We start from the raw sequence: 27,500 nt of genomic DNA, 5'->3' as shown, positions 1-27,500 counted from the left end.
CAGATCAATGCCTCAGCACAATCCTTTCTCAGACAATTCCTTCGACCTAATGGCTTGGTTTTTGCTCTAACATGCATTGTCAACTGTGTGCCTATCCAAATCATTTCCAATCAATTGAATTTACCACAGGTGGACTCCGAAAAAGTTGTAGAAACATCTCAAGGATGATCAATGGAAACAGGATGCACCTGAGCTCAATTTTGAGTCTCATAGCAAAGGGTCTGAATACTCATGTAAATAAAGTATTTTATTTTTTATTTTTTTATACATTTGCCAAAATGTATGAAAACCTGTTATTACTTTGTCATTATGGGGTACTGTGTGTAGATTTATAAAGAATAAATATAATTTAAATCAATTTTAGAATAAGGCTGTAACGTAACAAAATGTGGAAAAAGGGAATGGGTCTGAATACTTTCCGAATGCCCTGTATTTCAGTATAACCTACCTCACATCAGAGTCCACAGTCCTGCTTGTCGCCCACACTGCCATCACATCCTACGCATGCATGGTTCATATTACCGTGTTGGAGGGTGATTGAATTACGGCATGGCCTAACTGACATGAATGTAGATGTGGAATGAGAGAGAGTGTCTGCTGGAAGAACTATGAGAGGGGATGGAGAGAGAGACAGTGACAGAGAGGGATTTGCTATAGAGTAAGTGTGAAGGTGGAATGATGTATGGTGGGGATTGAGGGGAATATTATTATTTCTTCTTTAACCCTTATTTTACCAGGTGAATTGACTGAGAACGACCTGGGGAATAGTTACAGGGGAGGGGGGGGGGTAAACTGGGGATGATTAGGTGACTGCGATGGATTGGGAATTTAGCCAGGACACCAGGGTTAACACCAGGGTTAACCTACTCTTTTGATAAGTGCAATGGGATCTTTAGTGACGACAGAGTCGGGACACCTTTTTAATGTCCCACCCGAAAGACGGCACCCTATACAGGGCAATGTCCCAATCACTGCCATGGGTCATTGGGATATTTTCTTTAGACCAGAGGAAAGGGTGCCTCCTACTGGCCCTCGACTTGCAATGTTTAGTTTAGAGGTCGACCAATTAATCGGAATAGGCGATTAATTACGGACGATTTCAAGGTTTCATAACAACCGGAAATCAGTATTTGTGGACACCGACTTGGCCAATTTTTAAAAAATGTATTATTTAACTAGGCAAGTCAGTTAAGAACACGTTCTTATTTTCAATGACGGCCTAGGAATGGTGGGTTAACTGCCTTGCTCAGGGGCAGAACAACACATTTTTTTTGTCAGCTCGAGGATTCAATCTTGCAACCTTACAGTTAACTAGTCCAACGCTCTAACCACCTGCCTCTCATTGCACTCCACGAGGAGCCTACCTGTTACTGGAATGCAGTAGGAAGCCAAGGTAAGTTGCCAGCTAGCATTAAACTAATCTTATAAAAAACAATCAATCAATCATAATTACTAGTTAACTACACATGGTTGATGATATTACTAGTTTATCTAGCGTGTCCTGCGTTACATATAATCGATGTGGTGCGCATTCGCGGAAAAAGGACTGTCGTTGCTCCAACGTGTACCTAAACATAAACATCAATGCCTTTCATAACATCAATACACCGAAGTATATATTTTTAAACCTGCATATTTAGCTAAAAGAAATCCAGGTTAGCAGGCAATATTAACCAGGTAAAATTGTGTCACTTCTCTTGCGTTCATTACATGCAGAGTCAGGGTGTATGCGATAATAATAAACGTTTTGTTTTCGAAATGATAGTTTCCGGATTCGACCATATTAATGACCAATTGCTTGTATTTCTGTGTGTTATTATTTTATAATTAAGTCTATGATTTGATATTTGATAGAGCAGTCTGACTGAGCGGTGGTAGGCAGCAGCAGGCTCGTAAGCATTCATTCAAACAGCACTTTCGTGCGTTTTGCCAGCAGCTCTTCGCAATGCTTCTAGCATTGAGCTGTTTATGACTTCAAGCCTATCACCCTCTGAGATTAGGCTGGTGTAATTGATGTGAAATGGCTAGCTAGTTAGTGGGGTGCGTGCTAATAGCGTTTCAAACGTCACTCGCTCTTAGATTTGGAGTAGTTGTTCCCCTTGCTCTGCATGGGTAATGCTGCTTCGAGGGTGGTTGTTGGCGATGTGTTCCTGGTTCGAGCCCAGGTAGGGGCGAGGAGAGGGATGGAAGCTATACTGTTACACTGGCAATACTAAAGTGCCTATAAGAACATCCAATAGTCAAAGGTATATGGAATACAAAGGGTATAGAGAGAAATAGTCCTAGAAATACTATATTAAATTCAACCTAAAACCTCTTACCTTGGAATATTGAAGTCTCATGTTAAAAGGAACCACCAGCTTTCATATGTTCTCATGTTCTGAGCAAGGAACTTAAACGTTAGCTTTTTTTACATGGCACATATTGCACTTTTACTTTCTTCTCCAACACTCTGTTTTTGCATTATTGAAACCAAATTGAACATATTTCATTATTTATTTGAGGCTAAATTGATTTTTATTTATGTATTATATTAAGTTAATATAAGTGTTCATTCAGTATTGTTGTAATTGTCATTCTTACAAATAAATGTAAAAAAAATAGGCCGATTTAATCGGTATTGGCTCTTTTTGGTCCTCCAATAATCGGTATCGGCGTTGATAAATCATAATCGGTCGACCTCTAGTTTAGTTGCACAATGATGGGTGAGAGAGTGGTGCTATGTGATGGATGGGGGTGCTACAGGCAGTCGCTAGCATAGTGACAGTGGTAGAGAGAGCTGGGTTATATTCATAACGACACGTAACCATTTTTTAAAACGGAAAATGGAAAATGAGCATTTCTTATTGTACAAAGTTCAGGTATTCCCTCCCTGTTTCATCCTGTGTTCTTCTCTTTGGTGTAAAATGAATAGGACCCAGGGCTGGTGAACTGTGGATGAACAGGGGTGATGGAGGGTAGAGAGGAGACCGTCCCAGGCAGACAGGCAGACAGGAAGTCTGTGCTGGTTAGAGAGAGTGTCAGTACGTCAGGCTGAAGACTGCCTCTACACATGACAGCCTCTGTTCCATCTGTCTCTCCACATTAGCTTTCACGCACACACGCACACGCACCAGCACACAGCCCACGCTCATAGTAATATGCATAACCATCCCATTCCAGTACACAGGCCTTCATACTGTACTGTAACCACTAGAGCATTACTGTTGTATTTCTGAGTGTTGCCAGTGCAGACTACAGATGATGATGTATTAGCAGGGTTCCTATACAGTTCTGGCCTGTCCTCTCCTCAGGGGTTTCTCTCTGCATCAAATTAACTATGGCTAATGTGACATCAGCAGGAAGGACCGCTGACCCCAGAGTTGCGTATCACTGGAATGAAGTGGGGCCGACCTGTTCTCCCAGGGTCAGACAGTAGTCAAAACACTGCTACCCCCGTTTATGTGGGCTTGGTTCCGCTCCCTCATTCCACAACGAGACACACACAGAGAAGGGGTGGAGGGAGGGGGTAGGATATGTGGGATGGAGAGAGGGGGAGTGGAAACAGCCGGTTGTCGTGGGGACGAGCTGACTTTTCTTGCTCTGAGTCTCTCAGTATTACATGTTTTTGTCTGCATCATTTCCAATCCCCCCCATATACACTACCGTTCAAAGGTTTGGGGTTACTTAGAAATGTCCTTGTTTTCCATGAAAACATACATGAAATGAGTTGCAAAATGAATAGAAATATAGTCAAGACGTTGACAAGGTTATAAATAATGATTTTTAATTGAAATATTAATTGTGTTCTTCAAACTTTGCTTTAATAATCCTCCATTTGCAGCAATTACAGCCTTGCAGACCTTTGGTGTTGTAGTTGTCAATTTGTTGAGGTAATCTGAAGAGATTTCACCCATTGCTTCCTGAAACACCTCCCACAAATTGGATTGGCTTGATGGGCACTTCTTATGTACCATATGGTTAAGCTGGACAAAAAATGCAATTTTCTTTCAAAAACAAGGACATTTCTAAGTGACCCCAAACTTTTGAATGGTAGTGTGTGTGTATATATATATATATATATATTTATATTTTTGTTGTTGTAAATATACAGTATCAGTCAAAAGTTTGGACACACCTACTCATTCAAGGGTTTGTCTTTATTTTTACTATTTTCTACATTGTAGAATAAAAGTGAAGACATCAAAACTATGCAATAACACATATGGAATCATGCAGTAACCAAAAAAATGTTAAACAAATCAAATATATTTTAGATTTTAGATTCATCAAAGTAGCCACCCTTTGCCTTGATGACAGCTTTGCACACTGTTGGCATTTTCTCAACCAGCTTCACCTGGAATGCTTTTCCAACAGTCTTGAAGGAGTTCCCACATATGCTGAGCACTTGTCCGATGCTTTTCCTTCACTCTAGGGTCAAACTCATCCCAAACCATCTCAATTGGGTTTACGTTGGGTGATTGTAGAGGCCAGGTCATCTGATGCAGCACTCCATCACTCTCCTTGGTCAAATAGCCCTTACACAGCCTGGAGGTGTGTTGTGTCATTGTCCTGTTAAAAAACAAATGATTGTCCCACTAAGTGCAAACCAGATGGGATGGCGTATCGCTGCAGAATGCTGTGGTAGCCATGCTGGTAAAGTGTGCATTGAATTCTAAATAAATCCCTGACAGTGTCACCAGCAAAGCACCCCCACACCATCACACCTCCTCCATGCTTCAAGCTGGGAACCACACATGTGGATATCATCTGTTCACCTACTTTGTAACCAAAAATCTCAAATTTGGACCAAAGGACAGATTTCGACCGGTCTAATGTCCATTGCTCTTGTTCCTTGACCCAAGCAAGTCTCTTCTTATTGGTTTCCTTCAGTAGTGGTTTCTTTGCAACAATTCAACCATGAAGGCCTGATTCACTCAGTCTCCTCTGAACAGTTGATGTTGAGACGTGTCCTTTACTTGAACTCTGTGAAGCATTTATTTGGGCTGCGATTTCTGAGGCTGGTAACTCTAATGAATGTATCCTCTGCACAGAGGTAACTCTGGGTCTTCCTTTCCTGTGGTGGGTGTCATGAGAGCCAGTTTCATCATAGCGCTTGATGGTTTTTGCAATTGCACTTGAAGAAACGTTAAAAGTTCATGTTGTAAAGTAATGATGGACTGTCGTTTCTCTTTGCTTATTTGAGCTGTTTTGCCATAATATGTACTTGGTCTTTTACCAAAGAGGGCCGTCTTCTGTATTCCACCCCTACCCTTCTTTATCATTTTCCCCTTACCCTGCCACCTCTCCCCTAATTGGAGTAAACTAATGGACAACAATACTTGGACAACAATACAACAATGCTTCCACTTCCAGCTTATACATACTACACACATACATACTACACACATACATACTACACACATACATACTACACACATACATACTACATACATTTCACGGACAGTATGATTTACATGATTTATCTTTTGTTTGTTTTTAGTCCCAACTTTCAGCTACCCTCAACCAATGTTCCCTCTAAGCTGTGTGGGACTCCCACGCACCTCCCCCCGGGACTGCCTCGCAGAAGAAATCTCAGCCCACATAGAGAACCACGAGATTGAACTTCACTCAACTTTCTAGAGCAGTCGATAGCGATCTACTGGTCAATCTCCAAGGCATTCCTAGTCGAATGCCAAACATTTCTGTAAAAAAAACTCAACGATAAAGCCTGATGTTCCTATTTGTTTTTATTCGTCTCAGGCTGTTGGCATTATTCAAATCAAATCTTATTTGTCACATGCGACGAATACAACAGGTGTAGTAGACCTTACTGTGAAATGCTGAATACAACCGAATACAACAGACCTTACTGTGAAATGCTGAATACAACCGAATACAACAGGTGTAGTAGACCTTACTGTGAAATGCTGAATACAACCGAATACAACAGGTGTAGTAGACCTTACTGTGAAATGCTGAATACAACCGAATACAACAGGTGTAGTAGACCTTACTGTGAAATGCTGAATACAACCGAATACAACAGGTGTAGTAGACCTTACTGTGAAATGCTGAATACAACCGAATACAACAGGTGTAGTAGACCTTACTGTGAAATGCTGAATACAACCGAATACAACAGGTGTAGTAGACCTTACTGTGAAATGCTGAATACAACCGAATACAACAGGTGTAGTAGACCTTACTGTGAAATGCTGAATACAACCGAATACAACAGGTGTAGTAGACCTTACTGTGAAATGCTGAATACAACCGAATACAACAGGTGTAGTAGACCTTACTGTGAAATGCTGAATACAACCGAATACAACAGGTGTAGTAGACCTTACTGTGAAATGCTGAATACAACCGAATACAACAGGTGTAGTAGACCTTACTGTGAAATGCTGAATACAACCGAATACAACAGGTGTAGTAGACCTTACTGTGAAATGCTGAATACAACCGAATACAACAGGTGTAGTAGACCTTACTGTGAAATGCTGAATACAACCGAATACAACAGACCTTACTGTGAAATGCTGAATACAACCGAATACAACAGGTGTAGTAGACCTTACTGTGAAATGCATACTTACAAGCCCTTAACCAACAATGCAGTTTTAAGAAAAATAAGTGTTAAGAAAATATTGACTAAATAAACTGAAGTAAAATATAACATTTAAAAAAGAACAATAAGGAGGCTATATACAGGGGGTAGGAAAGTGTATCTATAGGCTTTCGTTGTTGTTATTATTAGCGGCTTGAGTCTTTTTTAATATCGAGGAATATTTCACTTTCTCTGTTTATAGGAGTAACAACATGAATTTGTGCATGAGGCAGAAATAACGCGGTGCGACTCGAGTTTCGCCATCAGCTGGAAGACAGTGCCCATTTGATGAAAGGCAGAGTGGAGGGATGTTGAGAGGCAGACCTTCAGTCTACTGCTCTCTCCCTCTGCTGAGACTGACCAATAGATGCTCAGTAAAATAAAAATAAAAACTAATGATTTAAATGTATTCTCACGCAGCTGTGCCTCACAAGTAATACAACGACGGTGTGATCATACCGGTGTGATCATAACCCTGCCTCAAATTTTGTATTTTAAATTTACAAAAATGGCCCGATCATCAATGCATTGGCAGGGCAATTCAAGCAAAGCCAATATGCGTTGATAATGTATAGCTCACTGCAAAAACATTACTGTTTTTAATTGGTTAATGTTGCATAGGCTTACGTTTTTTTAAAGTCATGTTAAAAAAAATCTGAGCGGTAGATCTCGGCTTTCATTTTGACTCAGAAAAGTTTGGTGACCACTATTATACAGTTTTCCCTGTTAACACTATCAACGTTTCCCTTTACTGTGGCAAATGTGATTGAATCAACGCAATGTTAGCCACTTTCAATGCAACATACCAAAACAAAACAAACTATGCAAGCGATATTGTTGTAGTCAGAACGCATCGGAATACGATTCTATCGCATTGACACGCACGACTCAGCCCATACTCTACACAGACCGGTGCGGCATAATCAATCAGAGCTGCAGGAGGCCTATATGCAAATAGACCATTGTCAAATATGGATCTGTGCCATTCACTTTGAACTGGACTGTGTTTACAGCATGAGCGGTTGAGTAGATGCGCTTGTTTTGAGATCAAGGTGAGAGCTGCATGTTGCCACGTGTGCACATTTTGTTCATATCCTTTGCTTGTTAGTGAGTTATTAGCCCAGATATAGATCATTTGTAGTCAGCAATAGGGGAGTGATTGCATCCTATCAGGAGCACAAAACGTGTACATTTCTAGACATCTTTGAAAAGTGTGTCAGGTAAAGAGCTTTTGTTGTCTTAAAGAGGCAGTGTTGTATTTTGAGACAGGCTTGAATCATTTTGATTTGATTTGATTTATTAGGATCCCCATTAGCCGACGCCAATAAGCTTGTAAAGGAAATACCTTTCTATTCTCACAGTTTCTAGAGATTGTAAATGAAAGATAAGCACCTTTGCTAAGAGTATTATTGTATTATTGATCGATTGACTATGACTTTTTAGATCACCCAGCAGTGCTATTTGCAGAGTTAGCTCCAAGTACATGTGGCAATTTTTCAGCCATTCCTGAACCTGTGACCAGAAACAAGCTACATATGGAGAGTACCAAAACAAGTGATCTAATGATTCTGTCTCTTCCCGGCAAAATCTGCAGAGCTGGGATGGTTGTATCCCCCACATATAGAACATTCTATTGGTTGCAAAATGTAAAAAATAATTCTAAGTTTTGAATCCGGCTTCGTTTTATATACAGTGCCTTGCGAAAGTATTCGGCCCCCTTGAACTTTGCGACCTTTTGCCACATTTCAGGCTTCAAACATAAAGATATAAAACTGTATTTTTTTGTGAAGAATCAACAACAAGTGAGACACAATCATGAAGTGGAACGACATTTATTGGATATTTCAAACTTTTTTAACAAATCAAAAACTGAAAAATTGGGCGTGCAAAATTATTCAGCCCCCTTAAGTTAATGCTTTGTAGCGCCACCTTTTGCTGCGATTACAGCTGTAAGTCGCTTGGGGTATGTCTCTATCAGTTTTGCACATCGAGAGACTGAAATTTTTTCCCATTCCTCCTTGCAAAACAGCTCGAGCTCAGTGAGGTTGGATGGAGAGCATTTGTGAACAGCAGTTTTCAGTTCTTTCCACAGATTCTCGATTGGATTCAGGTCTGGACTTTGACTTGGCCATTCTAACACCTGGATATGTTTATTTTTGAACCATTCCATTGTAGATTTTGCTTTATGTTTTGGATCATTGTCTTGTTGGAAGACAAATCTCCGTCCCAGTCTCAGGTCTTTTGCAGACTCCATCATTCTTCCAGAATGGTCCTGTATTTGGCTCCATCCATCTTCCCATCAATTTTAACCATCTTCCCTGTCCCTGCTGAAGAAAAGCAGGCCCAAACTATGATGCTGCCACCAGCATGTTTGACAGTGGGGATGGTGTGTTCAGCTGTGTTGCTTTTACGCCAAACATAACGTTTTGCATTGTTGCCGAAAAGTTCAATTTTGGTTTCATCTGACCAGAGCACCTTCTTCCACATGTTTGGTGTGTCTCCCAGGTGGCTTGTGGCAAACTTTAAACAACACTTTTTATGGATATCTTTAAGAAATTGCTTTCTTCTTGCCACTATTCCATAAAGGCCAGATTTGTGCAATATACGACTGATTGTTGTCCTATGGACAGAGTCCCCCACCTCAGCTGTAGATCTCTGCAGTTCATCCAGAGTGATCATGGGCCTCTTGGCTGCATCTCTGATCAGTCTTCTCCTTGTATGAGCTGAAAGTTTAAAGGGATGGCCAGGTCTTGGTAGATTTGCAGTGGTCTGATACTCCTTCCATTTCAATATTATCGCTTGCACAGTGCTCCTTGGGATGTTTAAAGCTTGGGAAATCTTTTTGTATCCAAATCCGGCTTTAAACTTCTTCACAACAGTATCTCGGACCTGCCTGGTGTGTTCCTTGTTCTTCATGATGCTCTCTGTGCTTTTAACGGACCTCTGAGACTATCACAGTGCAGGTGCATTTACACGGAGACTTGATTACACACAGGTGGATTGTATTTATCATCAGTAGTCATGTAGGTCAACATTGGATCATTCAGATATCCTCACTGAACTTCTGGAGAGAGTTTACTGCACTGAAAGTAAAGGGGCTGAATAATTTTGCACGCCCAATTTTTCAGTTTTTGATTTGTTAAAAAAGTTTGAAATATCCAATAAATGTCGTTCCACTCCATGATTGTGTCCCACTTGTTGTTGATTCTTCACAAAAAAAATACAGTTTTATATCTTTATGTTTGAAGCCTGAAATGTGGCAAAAGGTCGCAAAGTTCAAGGGGGCCGAATACTTTCGCAAGGCACTGTATCAGTTCATAAACCATGTGTCATGGAATCGGTACATCAAAAATCTACTCCAAACTAATTTGCAATCTATATGGCGCAGCTCTATATTAGGTCCTTAAATTAAACTGGTATACTTTTTTATTTATCACAATTTTCTCAAGACAATTTTGGTCTTTAATGCAGGACCAACAGACATGTTCCTTACCTTCTCCCCTTTCCCCTTGGCTCCTACATATTTGCGGTAATGCTGCAGTCAGTTGGTTGTAATTTTGGATAGAGCAGACATTTCCATATATTTTTGTTAACTGCGTGTGTGACAACTCCACCAGTCCTATCTATGATTTTATAAAAATTAAAAATAAAAGATAATGGTTTTTATCGGTTAGTATATTTCAGTTTAACCATAATATTTGTTGTAATATTTGTTCTGTCTTTTCTGGTGGTTTAAACTGGAATTGCAACCAGCTTTCTATTGTTTGTTTTAAAAATAGAGATATTTTGGAGATGATTTCATTTGCAAATAACTGAAAGTGAGAGATTGTAATCTGAATAAAGGGGAAAAGGCCATTCTTGAACACGGAGTGAGCCATTTTTACTAATCTGCTGGTGAACCAGTTCAGATTTAACTTTAGTTTTTGTATGATTGAAGGCTTTTGTGAGAGGTTCAGTGGTTTAATGTTTAATAATTTTTGCCCTCCGAGTTCATATTCATTATATAAATATCACTGAGTATTTACATTTTTACATTTGGTGTCTGAGAGGTCCTGAAAATTGGGTCATCCTGAGGCTGCACTGTGTGTGTGTGTGTGTGTGTGTGTGTGTGTGTGTGTGTGTGTGTGTGTGTGTGTGTGTGTGTGTGTGTGTGTGTGTGTGTGTGTGTGTGTGTGTGTGTGTGTGTGTGTGTGTGTGTGTGTGTGTGAAGGTGCATTTGTGTGCGTGTCTTTTAATAAAACGGCTTTGTCCACATCAAACACACATAGAAAGGCAGATGAGCCGAGGAAATAGAACGAAGGTAACATCATAAATATGCTTCCTGATTTTATACATTAGAAGTTTTTTTCCTCACTTACTCACCATTCCTCACCTCTGTCTTTTTGACCTGGCCGGGGAACGTTCCCGCAACGCTCCCTTATCTCTGGTAGAATGGAATCATTAGCTGTCTGCCACAGTGCGGCAGCGGCTTACCCCTGAACACGGCTAGTTGGTCTACTTCCCGTTAGCATTGATAAACGTTTTCCCTGCTCCCTGCCCCGCGGCCAGGCTTTTATAACTGTGGAAGACCATAATACTTATGTTAAGAGAGAACTATATTTCTCTCTCTGAAGGCTGTGTGAATGTGAAACTCTGTTGTTCATCTATAGTTACTACCATTACTGAACGAACTAGTCCAATGTTCTGCAAACCTAGTGAGCATGTGGAGTGGTTTTGTCTCAAATTGTTTCCACAGGCTAGAACAGAAATACTTTTTTTTCCATAGTCAAATTGAATGTAGGGGCCCTCTCAAATTAATTTAGGATGGTTATCTCTAAATTCACTATCTGTGTGTTTGTGTGTGTGTACTATGATGTTCCACTATTGAGTGGCCTCAATGCTGTGTGTGTATGTGTGGTGACCCAACTCTGTTTTACTGATGTTTTACTATGCTATAGTCCATCCTAGTTTTATTTGGCTGTTTCACCACTATCTGTCTCTCTTTGTTTCTGTTCCCTATCCTCCCACTCCTCCTCTCTCTCTCTCTCTCTCTCTCTCTCTCTCTCTCTCTCACAATTCTCTTTCTCTCTTTCTCCATATGTTTCCCATCGTTTACCTCCACCCACTAATACACACACACACACACACACACACACACACACACACACACACACACACACACACACACACACACACACACACACACACACACACACACACACACACAGAGACACACACATGGCCTTGTTTTTATATCTTTTCACTTTATTTTCTCTGACACACACACGCACGCATGCACACATACAGATACACACACACACACACACTCCCTACTGCCTGCTCTACTTCTCTGATTCCTGTTGTTAATATCTCAGGGGCTTATGTGCACCGTGACTGAGAGAGAAAAGAAAGCCCATGTAGCTGTAATCTAGTGCTCCGATTCCAGGCTTGTATATCTGTGGCTAGAGCAAGGTGAAGGGAGGAGGAGGAGATGGAGAGATGCAGAGGAGGAATATAGGTCACTGACAGAGATAGAGGGAGGAAGAAGGTTGATTAAATCACAAAGGAGAGAAAACCTTAGAAAAGGGTATAAAAACAGAGGTATTCAACACGCCATGGTTTGTATGACAGATGCACAGAGAGAAAGGGAGACATTCAGAGAGAGGGAGAGAGAGTGAGAGAGAAACAGGTTGTTTATGCACACCGTCACACACTAATACCCACCCCCTACGCCAGCCCGGTCCCATGTTGCATGTGGAGACTGTCATACAGGGTGGTATGTTGCCCTACTAGCTGTGTGTCTGGACAGCTCACGGTAATGCTGGGAAGGGACACACAGTGGGAGAGGACTGTCACTTTCACAGCTGCAGCTTGACTCTCTCTCTCTCTCTCTCTCTCTCTCTCTCTCTCTCTCTCTCTCCCTCCCATGGAGCAGGATCAACTCTCAGGGAGACACTCTTAAAGGGACAGATCCACTGCTGCATCTCCCTCCTGCAGCCACAGACACAGGAGAAAGGAGGAGGAGAGAGAGAGAGGGAGAGATAGAGGAGATGGAGAGAGCGAGAGAGAGAGATGGGTATCTGAGAGAGATGCGTCCCTGCGGCTGGTAAACGGCTGGTAAACGGACATTTATAGCTGCTGTTTTGTGTTGATAAGGATGACAATGAATAACAGTAATACTATTTATTGGCTTTGAATGTATATCAGAAGCCTACAGTGCCTCACAATGTACAAGACAATACACATTAAGATGCGGTGAGGGTTGGATGCTGACAAATTGGATGCTGACAAATTCAGCACCACTGTGGTTATGTCTGCCAGCCAAACAGTGGGAGTGGGTTTTAGGGAGGAGGAGTCTGTGATTGTGGACGGGTATAGGTGAGGGAAAGTATTTGTTGGGCTGGCTCTGTGTTGTTGGCCAGCTGTGTGGCGGCTCCTCCTGGTTATTTTGATTGGATGCAATGATAGTATGTCCTCAGGCTCCAGCTGTACACTGTTCTAATGGGGCTGCTTTGGCTGAAGGGCGCACTCATCACACACACACACACACACACACACACACACACACACACACACACACACACACACACACTCCTCCCTCCAATGTAATAACTCTTATATTGTTGCTGTTTCATTCAAAAGGTCTCCGTTGCCAAACATGGAGCGCTGTGCAGAATGTTTACCTTGGTCTCTTAAACAGTGGTGTGCAATATTTTAGTAGTGTTTAAAAAACATGTTTCCTGCCTGATTAGTGTTGTGAATGCGAATCTCAGAGAGACCGAGAGAGAGAGAGAGAGAGAGAGAGAGAGAGAGAGAGTGAGTGAGAGAGAGAGAGAGACAAAGAGAGAGAGAGACAGAGACAGAGAGAAAGAGAGAGAGAGAGAGAGGCATAGAGGGGGAGAGATAGACAGAGAAAGGAAAAGAACCGGGGTGAGGGAGTGGGCAAAACGGGAGGATGACTTCAGTCTACGGTAAACAAAAGAAAGACAAAAAGCCATAGGTCATTCCCCGTCCAAACACGCTTTCCCGTTACAATGTACTCCAGATGTGGGGCGTCGGGTAGCCTCGTGGTTCGAGCGTTGGACTAGTAACCGCAAGGTTGCAAAATCAAATCCCTGAGCTGACAAGGTGCAAATCTGTTGTTCTGCCCCTGAATAAGGCAGTTAACCCACTGTTCCTAGGCCGTCATTGAAAATAAGAATTTGTTCTTAACTGGCTTGCCTAGTTAAATAAAGGTCAAATTTAAAAATCATTTTTAAAATTAAAACATTGGGTGAGGTGCAACTATTTGTTCTTTGTTGAAACTTGGCATGGGCCTATACTGTGTGTGTGTGTGTGTGCGTGTGTGTGTGTGTGTGTGTGTGTGTGTGTATTTTTTTACTATCCTTCGCCGATCCCCACAATGAAAAATGATATTTTAGGCTCAGGGGCAAGGGTTAGAAGTTAAGGTTCGGTTAGGGGTTTGGGGTTAAGGTTAGAGTTAGAGTTAGGGTTATGGGTTAGGGAAAATAGTATTTTGAACGGGAATCAATTGTTTGGTCCCCACAAGGATAGTTAAACAAACGTATGTGTGTGTGTCTGTGTCTGTGTGTCGGGATGTCTGTACTCAGCCTTGGAAATGCATGTTTTGTAAAGCTACAGGGGTCTAGGCCTATAAGAAGTTAGACGTGAGAGGTTGGGGTGTAAAGGGGGATGGGGGATGTTGTCAATGTTTCCTTCACTGCCCTCTGGCTGCAGTTTGGTCTGGCAGTGCCAGTGTGCCATCCTCTGAATGCTGGGTCTGTACTGACTGGGGTGAGTGGCAGGGTGCTGGGTACAGGGGGTTGACACCCTGGCAGAGAGAGGCACGCAGCAACACTGTGACCTCAATCAGATGAGATTGAGATTTCAAAGCCCCCTCCCCCCTCCCCCATCCCTCTCACCCCCGTCTTCTCCTCTCCCTTTCCAACACTTTACCTCCTGCTCTCTCATTCTCCATTACCCTCTCTTACACTCCTCTCTCGCTCTCACTCCCTCCGTCTATACTTCTCGTTCTCCTCCCCTCTGTCCCTCTGCAGCCTCCTTGGCAGGAGCTCAGCCGTTAGATCACATGACCTCATAGCAAGTCCATTAGATCAGCCCTGAAACTGGAGCAGAACACCCAGAGCCCTGGCCCCTGCCTGGGCTGGTCCCCCCATGTCTCCAAGCCCACTCCCCTGCTCCTTCCCTGGGGAGACATCTGACGCCAGCTGCCCCTCGCCCCCCCCCTTCCTGCACCTGCCCCAGTGGGGGCCGCCGGCCAGGTGCCGCGCTGCCAGCATGCTGCCCAGAAACACCCCTCCCGTCTGGCCTCTGAGGGACCTGCCGCTCTTGGCAGAGGGCACATGCCAGCAATGCCAGCGACACCAGGCTCATTTAAACGCCCCACGTAAACAGATCCCAATGTGCCTGTACACACACCCAACCTTACACACACTTTCACTTCCGCCATGCCATGCCTCACACCTGCTACCCATCCCGTAAGGTGACAGAGCTTACGGGAAGCGGTGAGTGTGTGAATGTGTGTGTCATAGGCTCATCTAATAACAGTGTGTTTGAGTCAGTATATAAAGCTTAGCCCGTGTGTTTACGGGAGGAGAACAGTTCTACAGGGCTGACAGATTGCTTTGGAAGAGCTTTATCGAGATCAGCTGATTATACTTTCTGATCATACCGTTGGAAAGACTTCAACACACCCACTAGACAAATACTTAGTGAAAGCCAGGAGAAAAGAATGCCGAAGCTTGGGGCAAGACCGCCGAGATGCCCAAGATGGTAAGATCATTTGAGAGGATGTCTGTTCCGCTTTAAACTGGGCCGTGCGATATTCTGAGATGTTTCTCTTTCTCTGGTTCAGTTTTCATACTTCGTACAGCGAGAAACTGACTCCCACAAAAAAAAAGACTCATTAGCATTTTTTAACAGGTCTTGTTTTGATAGTGTCATCATGTTTCATTATGAAGATGTTGAAATTACCAATGCAAATGAGGTATTCAGGCTGAATGGCCTAATTAAGTGTGTGTGTGTGTGTGTGTGTGTGTGTGTGTGTGTGTGTGTGTGTGTGTGTGTGTGTGTGTGTGTGTGTGTGTGTGTTTACATCCGGCAAAAATTCCGATGTTCAAAGCCCACAGGATGAAAGGACTGTCTGGCTTCGTGGTCTAGCTCTACCTGTAACCCTAAACACTGATGGAAATGAGATTAAACAAATCTAACAGATATAGCTCTGTATAGATATTTAATGATGATAATATGGATTAAATTGCTAGGTTGTAAAGGATGGTAGCGTTTTCACACACCTATCATTCGCTTATCTCAGTTACAGCGTTGTCTGCAGTGGCCCATAGGGACAAACGCTTTCTTTCTTTAAAAAAGGGTTTGTCCCTCTGGGCTACCATAGTTGTCTCTCTCGCTTTCAGAGTAGAGGTGTCATTTCTTGTCACTGTCGTTTCACCCCCATGGCTGTCACGAGCACACAGCTTAACACATACTGACCTCGCCCCCCTGTGTGTCTCTGTCTCCATAGCAACAGGGAGCCCCAGACCCCGGAAATGAATAAGCTGCGCCAGAGCCTGCGCAGGAAGAAGCCCACCTACGTGCCAGAGGCCAGCAGACCCCACCAGTGGCAGGCCGATGAGGAGGCCGTACGCAAGGGCAAATGCAACTTCCCCGTCAGGGTAAGACTGAGACCCCTGTCCTGGGACCTGGTCGTAAACTGACTCTTAACTAAACCTCAACCTAACTATTATTACTCTTAATCTTTTGGTTCAAAATGTTGAGTTATAAGATTCAATTGGTATACTAACTGGGACATCAGGGAAGGAAGTTGTGTTTCGTATTACAAAATCACACCTAAATCTAGCCTTAGATCGAACTTAGTTCTGACTTTTACTTTTACTCTTATCCTAAGTCCCATGGCGGTGTGATCAGTGGAACAGAACAGAACCTGACAGTAATGATGATCCTAGTTCTAGTGATCAGACTTAGCTGTCTCTAAGTCTTTCTGGAGGCCCAGTGGATGGGGAGAGATCAATAGTGAATAGTGCCTAAGGGTGGATGGGGAGAGATCAATAGTGAATAGTGCCTAAGGGTGGATGGGGAGAGATAAATTCTACCTCCTCCCTGGTGAAACTGCTGCGTGATTCTCTTCCACCCCTTTGTCTGAGGTGATTTGCCTTCTCCCCAATTAAGCATTATACGACAGCCCAACTGCATTGTGGTATATAAGCACGCTCTTAGTAGTTCCACTCTGGTTCCCCAAAATCAGCTGTAGTCTATGCGTAGGATAGATGGATCCTTATATGCAACTTTAACGAACAGAATAGTGAAGGAGTACTATCAGAGTGCTGCTCTAGGGCAGTAGAGAGGGGAACAGTAAGAGAGAAGAGGCAGAGAAAAAGGGACACAGGGGAGGAAGGATGGGGGAAGTGAGGGATGAGGGCAGCGATAGAGAGGGTGAGTGAGATTGAAAGAGGGAGGGAGGGTGGATAGATAGGAGGGAACATTTCTAATGGAAAAGACCCATGATGGCATGCTTCAGATCCCCAGCAAGAATTGCTAGCAGCAGTCATTACCCCACTATCAACGCCTCTCTCCCCCTCACCAATCTGTCTCTCCTAGCTCTTCAGCTGCTTCCTTCAAAACAAAACTGTAGTTTACCCAATTGTATGGCCCACTAGGTTTCAATTAAGAAACATACTGTAGTTTTAACGAACCGCTAGCTTGCGCTAGGCACATATTATCGACCTGATGTTATGCGATTTAGCTAGTGGTTTGTAGTAAAGCTAGCTGCTAGACTATAACACAAACGCCAGTGGTGAGACTTTGAGGGGATCATTTTGAACTGCATGTAATTACACCGGGATGATACATATCATGAAGCAAACAACTTGCAACTTTATTTCAAGCAACATGTGTTTTGAAATGAAATCCCAATGAACCTCAATGTGTTCCTTTCTGCACTAGCTCATGACAGTGGTATTTGCTAGTAATGTCTCTGTCCCGTGCATGTCATCCTGTTTGTCTGTTTTATTTGGTTGTCACATGGTTTTGGTAGGATAATGGACGCTGCTTTGTGGGTATGAAGTGCTGTTGTGGACAGGGTTTGCATCCTAGGTCAGCCATGAAGGGTTTGTTACACCCACACCAAGGATCAAGGACATCAGCTTCAGATCTGTGCAATATCATCAGACAAAATGAGTGACAACCAAATAAAACAGACAAACAGGGAATGTTCAATGACCAAAAAACACACTATACTTCATTCAAAGAATCAACACTTTATTTCATATCGTACAAAGAAGAAAGTGAAATGAATAGTGTCTAATACAAATAATCAGCAGAATGTCAGGGCTGAGCTGGAACCGAAACCTGCACACCCAGTAGCTAGATCTCTAGCAGCAAGGTTGACCATGCATGTTCTAGGTCTATGTATTGTTATTTTTAACAATATTTTTGTAGTCTTACAACCAATTCTAACAGTAAACCAATAGTATACAGTACCAGTCAAAAGTTTGGACACACTTACTCATTCCAGGGTATTTCTTTATTTTTACTATTTTCTACATTGTAGAATAATAGTGAAGACATCAAAACTATGAAGTAACACATATGGAATCACGTAGTAACCAGAAAAGGTGTTAAACAAATCAAAATATATTTTATATTTGGGATTATTCAATGCAGCCACCCTTTGCCTTGATGATGGCTTTGAACACTCTTGGCAATATCTCAACCAGCTTCATGGGGTAGTCACCTGGAATTAATTTAAATTAACAGATATGCCTTGTTGAAAGTTATTTTGTGGAATTTCTTTCCTTCTTATTGCATTTGAGCCAATCAGTTGTGTTGTGACAAGGTAGGGGTGGTATACAGAAGATAGCACTATTTGGTAAAAGTCCATATTATGGCAAGAACAGCTCAAATAAGAAAAGAGAAACGACAGTCAATCATTACTTTAAGGCATGAAGGTCAGTCAATACAGAACATTTCAAGAACTTTGAAAGTTTCTTCAAGTGCAGTCGCAAAAACCATCAAGAGCTATGATGAAACTAGCTCTCATGAGGACCGCCACAGGAAAGGAAGACCCAGAGTTACCTCTGCTGCAGAGGAATAGTTCATTAGACTTACCAGACTCAGAAATTGCAGCCCAAATAAATGCTTCACAGAGTTCAAGTAACAGACACATCTCAACATCAACTGTTCAGAGGAGACTGCTGTAAATCAGGCCTTCGTGGTCTAATTGTTGCAAAGAAACCACTACTGAAGGAAACGAATAAGAAGAGACTTGCTTGGGTCAAGAAACACGAGCAATGGACATTAGACCGGTCTAAATCTGTCCTTTGGTCCAAATTTGAGATTTTTGGTTACAAAGGGGTAAAAATGAAATGAAATAAAAAACTGTATTGGTCTGTCACCTGGATGAATGATTAATTAATTATGCTAAATTATGCAAATATAACTTGTCTGTGTATAGCTGTATATAAGACAACTGTTGGGACTGCCCAGGCAGAGCTCCTGATTGGCATGTGTACTATGGTGAATTGAATTTGTTGGAACCTCTCCAGCGTGCTGACAATAAACAAAATTCAAAAAAAAAAATAAATAAATAAACAGTATCTGGCATGACAGGCCCCATGAAATTATCTTTTGTTTTTCCCCAAATCTATTTTCGCTGTTTTATTTTACCTGGTTTAGAATTGTTTTTATTTTTGTTCCTCTCAACAGTTTAATTATTCATAGAGAAACAAACGAAAATTGATCTTCTGAGTCCATGTCAATGCGTAAATCACATCAGGAGATTAGATTTTTGAGTGTAATTCCACTTTAATTGCGCATCTAGCAAGAGAGGAATGTGTTAGCACAGGGTTTCTAAACACAGAGGCGCAACATCGCAAAACTTGCGGGAACACTTGTGAAATAGACCAAACAGACCAGGCCAGGGTTTGGGGTTTGAGACGTAAATGAGAGAAGTGAAAAACTCTTCCTTAGTTGTTAATTGTCTTGAAATCTAAAGGCTCGTCCTAGATTCGACCCAATGTCTTTAAGTAGTTGAACATGTTATAACACCAACCCCGTGAGAGACAAACTGACACGTTTTCATTTTGGTCAAAAAACAAATTTACATCGAAATAGTGCCTTTAATTTGATGGCCTGCACATGTACAGTTCGGCGTGCGATGACCGTCAGAACCGATTACGTGTTTCTACGCATGAGCTTAGCTACCCAATGTCGCCATGACGTCACCTACAAGTGTGTTCGGGGAGTCTTATCGGAGAAGCAGATTTAGCTTATCTTCATATTGTACTGTACTGTCTTTGGTGCCGGTCTAGCAATGTTTCTGTTGTTAGGCCTACTGCTGCAGCACGTCATGGCGGAGTTTAAAAAAACATTGACCACCCAATTGATACAACGAATCATGATATAGTTCTGTGAGGCAACCTTACTTTGCAGTTAACATTTAATTGAGGTTATTGGGGAAAGTCTTTCTGTCTACCCACAAAACAGTTATCATTAGCATCGCTATCTGGCTTCATGGAGTGATAAACAAACGCTCACACAAAACAGACTGTCTGGCAATATTGCTGGATGTTAATTGGCAGATATTATTTTATGTTTGGCTTTTTAAGCCAATAATGGCAAACCTGGGGTGGGATAATGTAAATGTGGGTTTGATTGGATAATAGCTGGGAGTTTTATGTTTATGACTGTTTGCAATGGAACAAATAAAAAAATGCATGTACTTTCATAATTGCTTGGCGAGCTACTCATAGCTGGGCTGTGAGCTACTGGTAGCTACTGGTAGCTCGTGATCTACCCCTGAACTAGACTAAGTTAGCTAGCATAGCTTGCTTTACAGCCGCAACCGAACAGCTGTTGTTTACAAACGCACCGCAAGTTCTTTGGGGTCCTCGTCAAAAAGCTGTTAAAAAGGTCTATAAAAATCGTACGTTTATTGGTCGCTTACACAGATTTCCAGGTGTTATAGCAGGTGCAGCGAAATGCTTATAGAGCTAGTAACAAGGCGAGCGTGTCTTTCGGTGCCGTCTTGCTACAAGAGCATAGTAGCAGTTGTTTGGAGCACCTAGCAGTAGTGTTTGGAGGCAGGCCAAAGGCTACACAAGGTCTTTCTCTCTCAATTAAATTAAATTCAAGGGGCTTTATTGGCATGGGAAACATATGTTAACATTGCCAAAGCAAGTGAAGTAGATAATATACAAAAGTGAAATAAACAATACAAATGAACAGTAAACATTATAGTCACAGAAGTTCCAAAAGAATAAAGACATTACAAATGTCATATTATGTTTATATACAGTGCTGTAACGATGTGCAAATGGTTAAAGTACAAAAGGGAAAATAAATAAACATAAATATGGGTTGTATTTACAATGGTGTTTGTTCTTCACTGGTTGCCATTTTCTTGTGGCAACAGGCCACAAATCTTTCTGCTGTGATGGCACACTGTGGTATTTCACCCAGTAGATATGGGACTTTATCAAAATCGGTTTTGTTTTCGAATTCTTTGTGGATCTTTGTAATCTGAAGGAATTATGTGTCTCTAATATGGTCATACATTGGGCAGGAGGTTAGGAAGGGCAGCTCAGTTTCCACCTCATTTTGTGGGCAGTGTGCACATAGTGTCACGGTTTTCTGTATGTGAAGGAGAGTCGGACCAAAATGCGGCGTGTAGATTACGATCCATGTTTATTGACTATAGCAACACGAATCTAAATACAAACAGTGCAAAATAATAAACGTAATGAAAACCGAAACAGCCTAAACTGGTGCAAACTAACACTAAGGACAGGAACAATCACCCACAAACACACAGTGAAACCCAGGCTACCTAAATATGGTTCCCAATCAGAAACAATGACGAACACCTGCCTCTGACTGAGAACCATATCAGGCTGAACATAGAAATAGACAAGACATGAAACATAGAATACCCACTCAGATCACACCCTGACCAATCAAAACATAGAAAATACAAAGTAAACTATGGTCAGGGCGTGACAGTACCCCCCCCCCCAAGGTGCGGACTCCGGCCGCAAAACCTGAACCTATAGGGGAGGGTCTGGGTGGGCATCTGTCCGCGGTGGCGGCTCTGGCGCTGGAAGTGGACCCCACTCAATGACAGTTTTAATCCCCCTCCTAAACGTCCCTAAATAGGTTACCCACCACAATGATAACATGGGACAGAGGGACAGCTCGGGACAGAGGTAACTCGGGACAGATGGGTAGCTCAGCACTGAGAGGAAGCTCAGCACTGAGAAGAAGCTCAGCACTGAGAGGAAGCCCAGGCAGGTAGTAGAAACTACCAGAACCTGGCTGGCTGGCGGTTTCAGCAGATCCTGGTCGACTAGCAGATCTGGGAGAATCTGGTCGACTGGCGGATCTGGGAGAATCTGGTCGACTGGCGGATCTGGGAGAATCTGGTCGACTGGCGGATCTGGGAGAATCTGGTCGACTGGCGGATCTGGGAGAATCTGGTCGACTGGCGGATCTGGGAGAATCTGGTCGACTGGCGGATCTGGGAGAGTCTGGACGACGGGCAGATCTGGAAGAGTCTGGTCGACTGGCGGATCTGGAAGAGTCTGGTCGACTGGCGGATCTGGAAGAGTCTGGTCGACTGGCGGATCTGGAAGAGTCTGGTCGACTGGCGGATCTGGAAGAGTCTGGTCGACTGGCGGATCTGGGAGAATCTGGTCGACTGGCGGATCTGGGAGAATCTGGTCGACTGGCGGATCTGGGAGAATCTGGTCGACTGGCGGATCTGGGAGAATCTGGTCGACTGGCGGATCTGGGAGAATCTGGTCGACTGGCGGATCTGGGAGAATCTGGTCGACTGGCGGATCTGGAAGAGTCTGGTCGACTGGCGGATCTGGAAGAGTCTGGTCGACTGGCAGATCTGGAAAAGTCTGGTCGACTGGCAGATCTGGAAAAGTCTGGTCGACTGGCAGATCTGAAAGAGTCTGGACGACTGGCAGATCTGGAAGAGTCTGGACGACTGGCAGATCTGGAAGAGTCTGGACGACTGGCAGATCTGGAAGAGTCTGGACGACTGGCAGATCTGGAAGAGTCTGGACGACTGGCAGATCTGGAAGAGTCTGGACGACTGGCAGATCTGGAAGAGTCTGGACGACTGGCAGATCTGGAAGAGTCTGGACGACTGGCAGATCTGGAAGAGTCTGGTCGACTGGCAGATCTGGAAGAGTCTGGACGACTGGCAGATCTGGGAGAGTCTGGTCGACCGGCAGATCTGGCTGCTCCATGCTGACTGGCTGCTCAATGCTGACTGGCAGCTCTGGCTGCTCCATGCTGACTGGCAGCTCCATGCCGACTGGCAGCTCTGGCTGCTCCATGCTGACTGGCTGCTCCATGCTGACTGGCGGCTCTGGCTGCTCCATACTGACTGGCAGCTCCATGCCGACTGGCAGCTCCATGCCGACTGGCAGCTCTGGCTGCTCCATGCTGACTGGCTGCTCCATGCTGACTGGCGGCCCTGGCTGCTCCATGCTAACTGGCAGCTCTGGCGGCTCCTTGCAGACTGGCAGCTCTGGCGGCTCCTTGCAGACAGGCAGCTCTGGCGGCTCCTTGCAGACAGGCAGCTCCATGCAGACTGACAGCTCCTTGCAGGCTGGCAGCTCCTTGCAGACTGGCAGCTCCTTGCAGACTGGCAGCTCTGGCTGCTCCATGCTGACTGGCAGCTCCATGCCGACTGGCAGCTCTGGCTGCTCCATGCTGACTGGCTGCTCCATGCTGACTGGGGGCTCCATGCTGACTGGGGGCTCTGGCTGCTCCATACTGACTGGCAGCTCCATGCCGACAGGCAGCTCCATGCCGACAGGCAGCTCTGGCGGCTCCTTGCAGACTGGCAGCTCCTTGCAGACTGGCAGCTCCATGCTGACTGGCAGCTCCATGCCGACAGGCAGCTCTGGCGGCTCCTTGCAGACTGGCAGCTCCTTGCAGACTGGCAGCTCCTTGCAGACTGGCAGCTCCTTGCAGACTGGCAGCTCTGGCTGCTCCATGCTGACTGGCAGCTCCATGCCGACAGGCAGCTCTGGCGGCTCCTTGCAGACTGGCAGCTCCTTGCAGACTGGCAGCTCCTTGCAGACTGGCAGCTCCTTGCAGACTGGCAGCTCCTTGCAGGCTGGCAGCTCCTTGCAGGCTGGCAGCTTTAGCGGCATCCTGCAGACAGGCAGCTCCTTGCAGACTGGCAGCTCCTTGCAGACTGGCAGCTCTGGCTGCTTCATGTAGACTGACAGTTCTGGCTGCTCCTTGCAAACTGACAGCTCAGGCTGCTCCATGCAGACGGACAGCTCAGGCTGCTCCATGCAGACTGACAGCTCCTTGCAGACTGGCAGCTCGGGCTGCTTCATGCAGACTGGCAGTTCTGGCTGCGCTGAACAGGCGGGAGACTCCGACAGCGCAGGAGAGGAGAGAGGCTCCGGCTGCGCTGAACAGGCGGGAGATTCCGGCAGCGCAGGAGAGCAGAAAGGCTCTGGCTGCGCTGAACAGGCGGGAGACTCCGGCAGCGCAGGAGAGTAGAAAGGCTCTGGCTGCGCTGAACAGTCGGGAGACTCCGATAGCGCAGTAGAGAAGAGAGGCTCTGGCTGCGCTGAACAGGCGGGAGACTCCGGCAGCGCAGGAGAGGAGAAAAGCTCTGGCTGCGCTGAACAGGCAGGAGACTCCGATAGCGCAGGAGAGAAAAGAGGCTCTAGCTGCGCTGAACAGGCGGAAGACTCCGATAGCGCATGAGATGAGAGAGGCTCTGGCTGCGCTGAACAGGCGAGGCGCACTGTAGGCCTGATGCATAGTGCTGGCACAGGACGTGCAAGGCTAGGGATGGGCACAGGAGGCCTGATGCGTGAGACTGGAACCAACTTCACCAGCCGACTAAAACGGACCTCAGGACGAGTATGGAGCGCTAACCCAGGTGCCATCAAATCCCTGACACGTTCCGTCAGGCGAATTCTATGCAAAATGCACCAACACAGCAACTCCCTCATTTCTCTCTCCTCCAATTTCCCCATTAACTCCTTCACAGTCTCTGTTTCACTCACCTCCAACACCGGCTCTGGTTCTGGTCTCCTCCTTGGCTCCTCACGATAAACAGGGAGAGTTGGCTCAGGTCTGGCTCCTGACTCTGCCACACTCTCCCTGAGCCCCCCCCCAAGAAATTTTTGGGGCTGACTATGGGGCCTCCGTCCGCGCCGCCTTGCTTGCTTCGCAAACTCCATTCTCCTATATCCTTCCGCGCACTGCTCCATCGAATCCCAGGCGGGCTCCGGCACTCTCCCTGGGTCGGCCGCCCACCTGTCGATCTCCTCCCAAGTCGTATACTCCATACTGCACTCCTCTTTGGGCTGCTCCTGTTGTTTCTTCTCCCACTGCACCTTTGGGCGGCTACACTCCCCTGGTTTAGCCCAGGGTCCTCTCCCGTCAAGGATTTCCTCCCATGTCCAGAAATCCTTATTGCGCATCTCCTCGCGCTGCTCCTGCCTGTTGACACGCTGCTTGGTCCTTTTGTGGTGGGTGATTCTGTCACGGTTTTCTGTATGTGAAGGAGAGTCGGACCAAAATGCGGCGTGTAGATTACGATCCATGTTTATTGACTATAGCAACACGAATCTAAATACAAACAGTGCAAAATAATAAACGTAATGAAAACCGAAACAGCCTAAACTGGTGCAAACTAACACTAAGGACAGGAACAATCACCCACAAACACACAGTGAAACCCAGGCTACCTAAATATGGTTCCCAATCAGAGACAATGACGAACACCTGCCTCTGACTGAGAACCATATCAGGCTGAACATAGAAATAGACAAACAAGACATGAAACATAGAATACCCACTCAGATCACACCCTGACCAATCAAAACATAGAAAATACAAAGTAAACTATGGTCAGGGCGTGACACATAGCCTGTCTTCTCTTGAGAGCCAGGTCTGCCTACGGTGGCCTTTCTCAATAGCAAGGCTATGCTCACTGTCTGTACATAGTCAAAGCTTTCCTTAAGTTTGGGTCAGTCACAGTGGTCAGGTATTCTGCCACTGTATACTCTCTATTTAGGGCCAAATAGCATTCTAGTTTGCTCAGTTTTTTTGTTAATACTTTCCAATGTGCCAAGTAATTATCTTTTTGTTTTCTCATGATTTGGTTGGGTCTAATTGTGTTGCTGTCTTGGGGCTCTGTGGGGTCTGTTTGTGTTTGTGAACAGAGCCCCAGGACCAGATTGCTTAGGGGTCACTTCCCCAGGTTCATCTCTCTGTAGGTGATGGCTTTGTTGTGGAAGGTTTGGGAATCGCTTCCTTTTAGGTGGTTGTAGAATTTAACGGCTCTTTTCTGGATTTGGATAATTAGCGTGTATCGGCCTCTCTCTCTCTCTCTCTCTCTCTCTCTCTCTCTCTCTCTCTCTCTCTCTCTCTCTCTCTCTCTTTCTCTGTCTCTCTCTTTTTCTCCCTCTCTTTCTTTCTCTCTTGATCTCCCTCTCTCCAATGTTCCCTCTAAACTGCACGTGGGCACAGAGTTCCCCAGGTTGCACAGAAGAAATATCAGCGTGCATGGAGTAGCACGAGATTTAACTTCACTCAGCATGTCCCTTTCCTGTGGGAATTGTGATGGAATCAACACACTATTAGCCACTTTCAATGCCACATACAGAAACAAAATTAACTATGCAAGACTATGCAAAACTAACTATACAAAAGATTTTGTTGTAGGCAGATTGCATTGGAGTAGGATTCTATTGCATTGACAAGCACATACTCTACACAGACTGGTGCAGCATAACCAATCAGAGCTGCAGTATGCCTATATACAAATAGACCATTGCCATATATGGATATGTGCCATTCACCTTGAACTGGACTGTTTTTACAGCATGAGCAGCCATGAGTAGATACACTTGTTTTGAGATGAAAGCGAGGGCTACATGTAGCCACGTGTGCACATTTTGTTAATGTCCTTTCTTAGTGAGTTAATAGCCCAGATATAGATCATTTGTAGTCAGCAATGCTTCCTACAAGAGCACGAAAGGTGTGCATTTCTAGACATCTTTGAAAAGCAAGTCAGGTAAAGAGCTTTTTTTGTCTTAAAGGGGCAGTATTGTATTTTGAGACAGGCTTGAATAAACTAAGTAGCCAATAGGCAGAGGGTAGCATCATTTGTCTAATTCTCTGTAATAATGGTATGGGAATGATGATGCATTTTATATTTTGTAAAGTGGTTTCTTGCATTAAACATTTAGTTTCAGTTTCAACAACAGTTTCAGTTACCTACTTGTCTGAAGGACATTTTCGCCATTGTTTTGATGTTTGACCACTTTCTTAGGCCTACGTTAGGATCAAATAGCCACAATAGCCACTTGATCACTGTTAAAACTAATTTAAAGGGAGTACAGCCTCGGTGTTCACAGTAATCGTGCACCGAGAGTTGCACAGAATTTTCACAACTGTTAAAGTTTGCGCTCAGAAGACCTGAAATTTGCTCAGTGATGAAATCTTTTTGATGGAACATTGCCTCTTTTTCTTACCCCCCCCCCCGCTCTCTCTCTCCTCCCCCTCTCTCTCCCCCGCCCGCCCGCCCGCCCGCCCTCTCTCTCTCTCTCTCTCTCTCTCTCTCTCTCTCTCTCTCTCTCTCTCTCTCTCTCTCTCTCTCTCTCTCTCTCTCTCTCTCTCTCTCTCTCTCTCTCTCTTTTCTCTGTCACACACTCACTAAGCCACACATAACTCTAAATGGGGTAAATAAAGTGACTCATGCTTTCAAAAGGCCTCTGCGGAAAAATAGTATACAATCTATTTGAGGCACCTTTTCGGTATGTTTTCCACTCTGCTGGCTTGGCTCAGAGGAATGGGTTTATATTTGACAAAAAACATTCTGGCAACCTAATTGTCTCTCCAA

The 27,500-nt window shown here is 44.3% G+C and overlaps 1 protein-coding gene across 3 annotated transcripts in view; it reads left to right on the top strand.

Annotated features, from left to right (window-relative positions):
* Positions 1-27,500, top strand: part of LOC110503314 (numb-like protein) — a 77,122-nt gene that overhangs the window by 30,716 nt on the left and 18,906 nt on the right. For 2 of the 3 annotated variants that reach the window (XM_036961495.2, XM_036961494.2), the window contains exon 2: positions 16,113-16,263. In XM_036961495.2, the coding sequence (XP_036817390.1) occupies positions 16,138-16,263 (126 nt within the window). In that variant the 5' untranslated portion in view covers positions 16,113-16,137. Of the gene's footprint in view, positions 1-12,506; positions 12,689-16,112; positions 16,264-27,500 lie in introns of all 3 variants that reach the window. The other variant, XM_036961496.2, reaches the window with a different exon arrangement.

This window comes from Oncorhynchus mykiss, chromosome 24, assembly GCF_057628025.1.
Source record: "Oncorhynchus mykiss isolate SJ-2025 chromosome 24, ASM5762802v1, whole genome shotgun sequence".
In the NCBI taxonomy this organism is placed as follows: Eukaryota; Metazoa; Chordata; class Actinopteri; order Salmoniformes; family Salmonidae; genus Oncorhynchus; species Oncorhynchus mykiss.
The sequence above is the reverse complement of the archived record's forward strand: the minus strand, read 5'-3'. Positions and strand labels throughout refer to the sequence as shown.